The sequence below is a fragment of the Sceloporus occidentalis genome, unplaced genomic scaffold, assembly GCF_023333645.1.
Source record: "Sceloporus occidentalis isolate IW3139 unplaced genomic scaffold, rSceOcc1.0.p SCAF_4, whole genome shotgun sequence".
Lineage (NCBI taxonomy): Eukaryota > Metazoa > Chordata > Lepidosauria > Squamata > Phrynosomatidae > Sceloporus > Sceloporus occidentalis.
Genome location: NW_028316984.1, coordinates 159,293,130 through 159,303,892, shown reverse-complemented (window position 1 = coordinate 159,303,892; position 10,763 = coordinate 159,293,130). Strand labels below are relative to the sequence as shown.

General features: G+C 38.1%; 1 protein-coding gene across 1 annotated transcript in view; it reads right to left on the bottom strand.

Annotated features, from left to right (window-relative positions):
- Window positions 1-1,093: 1,093 nt before the first annotated feature.
- The window catches only part of LOC149314906 (signal recognition particle subunit SRP54), a 28,006-nt gene continuing 18,336 nt past the window's right edge, over window positions 1,094-10,763 (bottom strand). The window contains exons 6-16 of the mRNA XM_089522102.1: window positions 10,656-10,722; window positions 10,509-10,566; window positions 7,184-7,334; window positions 6,106-6,254; window positions 5,233-5,333; window positions 5,033-5,119; window positions 4,819-4,892; window positions 4,553-4,661; window positions 3,179-3,349; window positions 2,443-2,538; window positions 1,094-1,561 (exon numbers count right to left, since the gene is read on the bottom strand). Coding sequence (XP_089378228.1) covers window positions 1,470-1,561; window positions 2,443-2,538; window positions 3,179-3,349; window positions 4,553-4,661; window positions 4,819-4,892; window positions 5,033-5,119; window positions 5,233-5,333; window positions 6,106-6,254; window positions 7,184-7,334; window positions 10,509-10,566; window positions 10,656-10,722 — 1,155 coding nt within the window. The 3' untranslated portion in view covers window positions 1,094-1,469. The remainder of the gene's footprint in view (window positions 1,562-2,442; window positions 2,539-3,178; window positions 3,350-4,552; window positions 4,662-4,818; window positions 4,893-5,032; window positions 5,120-5,232; window positions 5,334-6,105; window positions 6,255-7,183; window positions 7,335-10,508; window positions 10,567-10,655; window positions 10,723-10,763) is intronic.

Genomic DNA, 10,763 nt, shown 5'->3' with positions numbered 1-10,763 from the left:
GCAAATTTAATGAGTATGTCCCACAACTCTTCCCCCACCCCCCAAAACAGAAATCTTTTGATTTTTGAGAAATTTCTGAAGCATATCCATGTGTTTGAGACCAGGACTTGTAGCAAAAGGCTCAGCTCTAAACAATACATATGGCAATCTATTTTGGGTGGAAGCTGGAGATGAGTAAAGTATGTGTATCAGTCAGTGGTCTTACAGAATAGCATGGTGCTTAAAAGTCCATTTTGCAATTGTACAATGCTGTCAACAAAGTGATAATGTGTGAATTGTTCCAGATTTAGACTGAAGGTATGGTGAAAGTTGTAGGAATTCTGGTGGAACTTCAAATTATTCCTTTCCTTTAATCCAAATCCAAAGCCATACCAAAGAGAAATGCTGAGGTACTTGTATGACACAATCATAAACTCAAATTTGGTCAAATCATGTGTGATTAATGCACAGGCAAAAAAAAGAGTAATGAAAATAAGAATGCACGAAGTTTACAAAGACTGTATACATTGAAGAAAGAAACAAGGAAATTGAGCTCATGGTGGGTAAAAGGCATGTGGCCAAGAGAGACAAAGTATTTAGTGTTGGTGCTCACTTCCTCAAATCTCTTGGCAGCCTCCAAAAAAAAGGAGCTTCTGACAATGTAAAGTGTTATAGAATTAAAACAGCAAAAACATAGGCATATTTATTAGCTTTTAGCCTATTCCTGGTGTTGGGCCTTAAGCCTAAAGTATCAGGAGGACAGCAGAAAAATATTACAAGGAAAAATATTTACTAGGGAAATAGTTACTCTCCATATAATTATGTTGTGTGTTTTTTTTTGTAAGTGGCCAACGCTTATTTCTAGAACATTATGAAGTTTTGCCAGTTTGGAAATCTTTAGGTTCTGCTTCACTGAATAGAAAGAAATCAGCAGTCAAAGGTGTGAGGTGTGTAAATGCACCAAGTCAGTAAGTCTGTCCAAAGTAAATGCACCTGCCTCCATCAAAGACATTTCAATACATTCAGAAAGAAAAAGATCAGCACTAGCAAATGCTTATTTCTGTGCAACAATCTTATTTCTGACGTCCAGTGAAATGTCATAAAAATGCAACACTTAAATTTACAATCACTTAAGTTTATTTTACAGTATATTTGTGACATATTGGTATTAACCAACGATCTGAATTGTTTACAAATATAACGGCTGCCATTTGAGGCAATTAAAAAGTTCCTCTAAATATTAAATTTGTACATGATTAAATTTTTAACTTAAATCTCCATGTAACATCAAAATTAAAACAGAAAAAAGCTAATTTAAGCAAAAATATAACCACTTTCTAGAAATAAATCTAGAAATTCTCAGAATTGAAGTTTCAAAAGTGTCACTTGCTGCAATAACATTCCCCTTCACTGTAAAAATAGGAAATCTCATTCTTTTATTGATGTTTCAGCAAATATGGTTAACCAAGTCAGTTTATTAAGGCTTTTTTTTACATGTTATTAAATCCCATCATGCCTTTCATGTTTCCAGCAGCACCCTGTTGAAATTGCCGCATCATTGACTGCAAACCTGCCATGCCACCTGGAACAAAAGAGTAAGATTAAATACCATATCAAAACTTCAACATTAGTTTGGAGGAAGCATTATTAAATGGAACATGTACTAAAGATTGTTTTAGGCTTGATTTTTTTAAAACATAAACCTGTCATGTCACATATAGTTTTAGAATCACAGAAGCATAGAGTTGGAAGAGACTTTACGGGCCATTCAGTCCAACTCCCTGCCATGCAGGTATACAAAATCAAAGCACCCCAACAGATGGCCATCCAACCTCTGTTCAAAAATCTCCAAAGAAGAAGACATGGCTTTCTTGGTGCTAAAATCTAGCACCAATGTGTTATTGATGATGATTTAAGTACAGTCAACAAAGTTCACTTTCTTCAATAAACCATCATTTACATTTGGGAAAAGAATATAAGCATTTGATGAAAAGACTGGCTAGCCTGTTGAATGTCCAGTGTAACTGAGTTTTTTTAAAAAAAATTATTGAGGCAAAAATAAATTTTATCTTTTCATCCTAGTACGCACCAGTGAAGCACCTATTTGTCTCAACATAATTGCCTGTGCCAGGGTGAGTTTAGTCTATCTTACAGAAGCATAGCTATGGCTGTCCAATTATTTTTGGGCTGCACCTCCCAGCAAATTTAACTAACATGGGCAATGGTGAGAAATCTTGGAAATTACAATCCAATATCTGGAGGGCTTATAGTTCCCCAACTGCTTTCTAGATGTACTGAAGGTTCTCTCTAAGTACTTTATTGGCCAGTTACTTTCTAATTAATGTGGATTTTATTGCTGGACAATATGCATAAGTATACGGCATTGAAGTTGTTAAATACAAGGACTTCATTCGCCTGTAATATTAACATAAAAATATTAACATAAAAAATCATAACCATTACCCATGTGATGAAGAACTCTAGGATCCATCATCTTTGCCATCTGTTGGTTCAGTTTTGCCATCTGGGATGGGTTTACGTTCTTTGACATGTCGCCTCCTTAAAAGGAAGAAAAAAGGAGGAGAAGGAGAAAAGAGGGAAATGACAAGGTAACACAACAGAAACATTTAGAGTATGAAGTATAAGTGTACTGGTAGTTGTATTTAATGAAATCACAAGCAAAATCACTACAATTACTAGAGTTGGTGCTATTCATAAGCAGTATATTATCTGGTCAGAATTATTTGAATATAATCAATAACTATCAAATTTAGTCATTTTTATCACTGCATCATTCAACTAGGTTTAGGAACATGCTGAACTCTGATATTGGACAATAAATTTTGATTTGTTAGAAAGTGTAGTTTTATTTTTAAGAGACAGGAACCATTGTCTATTCATCTCTACCACTTATGCCTTGGCATCATCTTTCAATAGCAGATAATCATGGTAAATAATACTTTTCTAGGACAGAATTATGAACATGAATCTGTTCCTCAAATTAAACAAATATCTAACTCCTTGTGGAAAATTTATAAGGAATTACTTCTACGATTCCTGTTAAAAATTCAATCCATACACATAAATGTTACTGCACCTGTGATGTTTATGGATTTTAAGGTTACCCTAGAACTAAAGTTTCTAAAATGTAGCAACTAATTCAGTTTCAGACATTCATTCCATATAATCATATTCTCACCTTTGAAAAGTCCTTTGATGCCACCCATCTTTTTCACCATTTGTGCAAATTTTGTGTACTGTGTTAGTAGTTCTTGAACATCTCTAGTTGAAACACCAGAACCTCTTGCTACTCTTTGGATTCTTCCTGGTTGTTTACTGAAAACTTTGGCCCCATCTGTACTATCTAGTTCTGTAATGAGAAAAACAGTGAAAGGTATTCATTCTGCAACATAGTACTGTATGTTAAAATGCTTCCAAGTGTTTCCAATTTGCTTTTGCATTTTCTTTAAAAAAGGTAACAGCCCAGAATTCTCTACTAGCAGCTTAATACACAATTAACATTAAACACTTAATACTGATACTATATTCTCACATTTTCTATAATAAATTTCATGTACAGAAATGCCACTTCTAAAAGCAGCAACCAAAGCTATTACTACACTGTAAAACTGTAGCGTCTGATCAGACAGGTTACTTACATAAGAGCACAGAGCTGACTCCAGACTTCTGCTTAAAGGTTCTACTGACAATAGAGGAAGGGAAAGCAACATTTTCCATTTCTCTCTTTCTTTTGCAGTCACCAGTGACACTTCCCACTCTTCTACAGAGGGTCCTCCAAAAAGTGCAGAAGATGGTATAGGGAGTTTCAGGGAGAAATGGACACAAATATCACCCTGTCCCTTCCATCAACAGGAAGTTTATGCAAGATCCAGTTTCTACAATGAACAGAAGAACTCTTCCTGTTCATAGAGGAGCAAGTCTAAATCCAGCCCTAAGATTTAGATCTTAGAATTTAAGTACAGTTGGCCCTCGGTATCCATGAGGGATCCATTCTAGACCCCCCTGCTGATACCAAAATTCAGGGATGCTCAAGTCCCCTTGTCCTTAACGGCAGCGTAGCCACATGCCCTCTCCCTCCCTCCCTCTCACCCTCCTTCTTAAGGTTGCTGCCGCAGGCTTGATTTTGGGAATGGTTTGGAGGCAGAGGCTGGAGCCCTGTCAGCTGGAGAGAGCCGAAGCTGGGTCTTGCAGCCTTCCACCAGGCCAAACACCCATGACGGAACCTCCAGGCTCCAAGTCCCTGTGGCTTCCTCCAGCTGACAGGGCTCCAGCCTCTGCCTCCAAACTGTCCCTAAAGCCAAGACTGGGGCAGAAGCCTTGGAGGGAAGGCTTCAATACAGTTGTCTCCAATGTTGTCGCAACTGGCTGTAGACGCAGCCATTGGTGACAACGCAGACTTGCCGTCCACGGATGCTCTAATCCACAAACAGCAAGGTCCCACTGTACTACAAAATATAAAAGTTAGACAATTAAGCATGTTCACTGTTCTGACATTATTATAAATACACTTCAGCACATCTGTTATTCAGTTTTAAGCAGCTAGAAGTGTTACCTTGATCATTCATACTGTCCATTATCGTCATCAGTTTCCTTAACCTTGCCATTGATTCCTGTTCATTGCCTTTACTCATAAAATCTGTTCCAAAACCAGGGATCATACCCTACAAAAGCAATATGAAAATAGTAAATATCTATTTCAAGTACACTTTAATATCTTTATGCAATTTTAAAATTCAGATAGCAATTTAATTCTACAGTACTAAATATTCTAAAGATCTTTTTATACATGCAAAGTTTTGAAGTTTCATCCATAATTACCAAGATTTGACTGAAGGGTCCCATTTTCATAATGTTTTGAAACTGTTCATACATATCTCTCAAGGTAAATTGACCTGAAGCACAGAAGACGTTGGTTAAATTTTGGTATTAGCAAAATCAGGCTGCCCACTCATTTTTCTACAACACATTTACAAGCCGAGTAATATATTAAGCTACTCAAGAGCATGATAAAAGTATTTTTGGTATAGCTTACCGTGTTTTAGTTTCTCTATAAGAGCCTCATTGTCATCTAATTTCAATTCATTTACTTTATCTATCAATCCTTCAATATCTCCCATACCTGGAATACAAAAAGCCATCTTCAGAAGAAAATTTAAAAAAATAAAGCCTCCACGAGAAAAGGTAAAGACTGAGGAAGCCACAGTGTTAGAAAGAAACTCCTGCAATACATACCAAGAAGTTTGCTGATAAAAGGTTGTGTTTTAAAGGGTTCAAAGTCATCTATGTGTTCACCAGTACCAATAAAAATGATTGGACTTTTAGTGGCAGCAACTCTGCAAAATAGTACAAAATATACTGTACGTTAGTTGGGCGTAGAGTTAATAAAGTGTATAAGCCTGTATTGAGTAAGATGTATTTAAAATATATTGTAATGTTCTCAAATGAAAAGCTTAATATGAAAATCATCATGAGGTAAATCACAACTGATGCAGGGTAAGCCTGTTTAAAATTCTGTTTGTAAACAGACTGGTAGAACAAGGCTCATGGTATATTAAATATTGCAGTCCCTGGATTTTATTATTGGGAAAACTGATTTCACCCTACCAGAAACAATTTTGAAAAGAAAACCACTTTTCCTGTATCCACATTACAGTAAATAGTCAATTACTCTTAATGTTTCTATTTCCACAAAAGTAAAATAAAAAGGTGCTTCAACATTAACTCAGTGATAAAACATAAGCTAGGTTTGTTTCTGTACTTTCAGAATTGTTTTACTGTGGAGTCATTCAGAGTGCTACTTAGCCCCACAATGAAGAAAAAGACCTTATTGTTTGAGCAGGCCTTCAGCATTGGCTGACCAGGGTGGAGTGAGTGCAACTGGGTGTGCTGTTCTTAGTGTATAATGTGTATTTTAAGTATTTTAACTTCTTTTTATTTTAATGTCTTAAAAGTAATGTTTTAATCGAAGGCCTGGTTTAGTGCTTTTTTAACTTTTATACTCCATATTGTTGCAGATCCTCTGTTTTAACTTGTATTATAAACCACCTGGAGTCCCACTCAGAAGAAAAGTGGGATATAAACCAAATTAAAAAGTAAGATACTTACGCACTAAGTGCCCCACCTCCTTTTGCATGGCCATCAAGTTTTGTCACAATCACAGAAGCAACATCAACTTTATCTTTGAACGCTTTTGCTTGAGATTCACAGGCTTGACCAATAGAGGCATCCATCACGTAAACAATATTATCTGGTTGCTAAAAAAAAGTTTACAATTTGTTAAGATTTTTTTTTACACATTATCAAGGAACATGGCAATTTATTCAACAACTAAGCAGCACTTATTCTGGATTTATACTACACAGTTTTATGACTTCTTCAGTAGCAAACATTTTTGTTCATGATTGTTTCACTCATTTTAAGCAGAGACATGAAAGATTCCTGTACAAACTAACTTGAAAGTAAGTCCCACTGAATCCAGATGACTTTATGACTAAGTACACATGCTGAGGATCATGCTGCATACATGTACATATAAAAATCTGCTTTTTTAAAACCCACATATTTAACATTTCAGGACAAGAATAATTTCTACAGTTATTTTTAGAAAATAAAATAGCCAGAATATCAGCATATTATATTGATATAGATTATAAGTCGAGGGCAGGTTTTGGGGCCAAAATTATGGATTTTGCCATGACTTGTGAATAGGTTGAGGGTAAAACTTGGAGGCTCATTCGGTGTGTGTCTGTGTGCCTGTGGCAAGAGGGACTCTCATTGAGGCTTTTTGCTTCAGCGTTCAGCTTTCGTTTTAGCCTTCGCGTGGGTGGGAGAGGGACTCTTAAACAAACAGCAATATCAGTCAATCACCCAGGACTCTTTCTGCTTGGCTCAAGAGAGAAAGAAACTGCATGGGGAAATCTGAAAGAGCTGCTATCACATTACCATCGTGACCTGTAAATAAGTTGACCTGAAATTTTGTGGTCAATTTTTGGGCATAATTTTTTAGATTTATAGATGAGTATATACGGTAGTTTAAGGAATTTAACATGAAAACTTCTCAAATTAGCAGAACACTGATAGTGTAAAATTACTTATTCCAACTATCAAAACAAATCTATTGTAACAACTTCAAGCTAATTTATTAGAGAATTATCTGTTATTTTACTACTGATACAATACTTACTATGGCATTAGCAACTTGCAACATTTCTTCAAACAGAGAGTCTTCCTGTTTGTGACGACCACTTGTGTCAACGATAATTATTTCAAAGTTTTCATTCTTAAATTTTTCAACACCTTCTGATGCAATAATCACAGGATCCATCTCTGTATAACTGTTCCAACAGGCAAATACATGCTTATGTGAAATTATGAGATGGTTTTCACGTGACACCACTGTGCAGTCCTGGGACAGTGATCTTCCAATCTATTGGCCAGATGCAGCCTGCAGGCTTTCCTCATCCAGCCCACAAGCTTCTGCTTTTATCTCCAACCAGTGATCAGAGATAAGAGGAAACTACTGCATGGAATGGAACTGTTCTTTGCAGTCTGGGTAAGCTATTGCTCTGGGGCTTAGCCTTAAACAGATATACTTAGAATTGAGCTATGCTCCTTATATTTGATTGAAAAACATACTAATTGATAAATATTACATCTGGCCACATCAATTTTAGTTTGGCCCCTTTCTGTGCCCTTCGACCTGCCCATTTCTCTAAGGTGGCCCCTAAGAAACATTCCAAGAAATTCACCCCCTAGGACATGGGAAAGAACCATCTCACCCAGAGACGTAACAGCCTTGGACCTTGGTCTAAATGGGTTCCCCAAACTGTTGTAACCAGGCAGCTGAGAGGCCAATTCCCCCAAAAACTGACAGACAGAAGTAGTAGGAATTGCTCTGCAAGTACACATTTTTCAGCTAGCTAGCAGCCCCTTCCGAGACAGGCTACGTACTTAGTACTGACAGCCCCACCTCCCCAGGGCCACCTCATTGTTTCTGGTAATGGAACAATGGCCTTCCTCCCCTCAACATTCTAGTTAACATACAGCAGCAGTGTATAATTTTCACTTCTTTTCTGCTTCCTGAGCCGCTGTCATTCTCACCCCCAAGATTATTTTCTATTACTGCAATACTCCACTAGGATTTTAGGTCACCTGAAATGGATTGTGCCTACTTAAAAACTCAATTGTTCATCCTTCTATTGAATCTGACAATTCAATAATGAAAATATTCTTCATATTCTGGCCTACAGTAATAGAGGAAAAGAACAGGTATGTGCTACAGCAGTATACAGCAAAAGAAAGCTACCTTGATATAAAGCTGTGGAGTGTTCTTGCTACTTGCAAGTGGGGGGGGGAGCAATTTCCCCTGGTTCTTAGTTATCAGAAAGCATTATTTTGCATGCAATTTGTTTCATTTTCTTTCAGAGCTCCCAATATTATCTATCCAGCAATTTATTTTGTAAAAGCAAAACTGGCATTGAATTAAACATTTTATTTGGATGGTTTATTCTTCATTTAATTCATGTTTAAGAACAGCTTTGAAATCTTCAATGAAAAACAGTATACAAATTTAGTCAATAAGTAATTACATGAAAAAGGTATTGAAAGCATGCCAATGTATTTGTTCTAGAACAGGAGTGGGGAAAGTGCACTCTCAGATTCCCCAATTTTAAAAAAAAGAAATTGCTCAAATACACCCAAATGCCCTCTAAGTTATGGAAAAGCTGCCCCATGCCTAAGGGATGCAGTGGGGCACACGGAAGCAAAGAAAATTTCTCAATTTTTTGGTGGGGGTGCAGCCCTTTAAACTCTCCTGGGGAGGACACAAGGCCACCCAGCCCTGACAGTTGTTCAAGAGAAAATAGCAAGTTTGGAGGTTTGCTGATCTAAATGTTTCTAGTGGATAACTAACATATTCACAAGAACTTGTTCATGCAGCTATACTTGAAGCCTCTGATTCAGAGCTGTGTGTACTGCATGTAAGAGGAGGACTGTTCAATAGAATTAAATGAAAATAGCATGATAGCATTCTTATAGACCTCTGTTGAAAACTAGATTGCCCATCTAATGAAAGGACAAAGACTCCAAGTAACTAAGTTTATCTGGAGAGTTATGAAACATATTTTAATTATTAAAGTCAACTATATATTTATTCTAGATCAGTGGTCCCCAAACATTTTGGGGCTTCTACCCCCTTTCCTCTTGGGCAACAACCCTAGTGCCCCCAATGTCTATTTTTTGATATTAGGTCTACTGTTTATGCAGCATCCACCTGGCCAGCGGCATCTATCTCAGCTGTCCCCCAGCTTGCCACCACCTCCTCTTCTGCCTTATTCTATCATGTGTAAATACAGCAGCAGCAGCAGCAGCAGCAGCAGCAGAGGCGCAGACCTCCAACTTGCCTGCACCAGCCTTACATCAAAAGGAAGGCCAACTGTCTGACTGCTCGATTGCTGCTCCTCAGGTGACTAGGTGCAAAGGGAGCAGTGACTGAGCAGCTGGTTGAGCAGTGACCTAGAAGCCTCTCAAATGTGCCAGCCTTTGCTGCAAGGCTGATACAGGTGAAAGGTTTCTCAGTCATTGCTTGATCAGCAGCTCAGTCACTGCTCCCTTTGCATTTGGTCACTCTGGGGGCAGCAACTGAGCAGGTGGCTGAAGAGCAACCAAGAAGCCTCTTGACCATGCTGGTCTTCACCAGGATGGAGAAGGTCACAGCCACCTTCTTATTTTTCTCCCCAGCAAGGAAAGACTTTCAGACACAGAGGCAAAAGACTCTTTCGAAGTACTGACTGCAGATAGCAATAGCAGCCTCATTTAAATACAGCTTCATACCACCTAAGCAGTCTCTAAGAGGTTTACAACTGTAAGCTACTTGCCCCCAACAAGCTGGGTACTCATTTTAGTAACTTTGGAAGGATGCAAGCCTGAGTCAAGTCTGAGCCCTTGGCTGGTATTGAACTTGCAACCTTATGGTTTGTAAGTGACTGCAGTACAGGCATTTAACCACTGTGCCACCAGGGCTCCTTCCCCAAGATGTGCCTTCCTGTTACATCCTCAAATCACACGCACACACCAACATTATTTCTTCTGCTACCTCTTCTTTTGGTCTGTCTGATGAAAGAAAGCTGGAGCAGCACTGCACCTTCAATCTACCAGCCAAGTTCCCCCCAAAAGCTCACAAAGCTTAAGCAGGGTCCCAAATGTGAAAGCTCATTTTTGTTGGCACTTCTCCCCTGACACCACATGCTCTAATTTCTCACCCCTCCCTTATGATCCTAAAGGCTACTGGTTCCGCTTGTCTTTCTTGCACATCAATACTTTGACTAAAGGTGCCCGTTGCCCCTTTCCCCCCTCACCGTTCTTTCCATTGCCCCTGGGGGTGGGCACGTACTGCCTACATTAGATCAGTGTTCTAGATGTATCAAAATATACTAATTAGTTCACTGAGCTTGTACAGAACTCAATTTGATAATTAATTTTAGCAGGGAAAAATGGTTAAGGATACATACCTGCCATAAAATGGAATTCTTGCTTTTGTTGCATTCTGTTTTAACTGGTCAAAAGCGCCTGTATAATGCAAACACTGTTTGTTAGCCATGTAAAACATGCACACCTGGCAAAAATAGAATCGCTAAAAACAAAAATACACATTTCACCTGCTCTGTAAGTATCTGCACATATCAAGCATGTCTTCCAGCCTTTCCTCTGGTAATAGTATGCCAACTGTTAATAAGAAATCCAAGTTGTAATTACAGTGCAAGTGC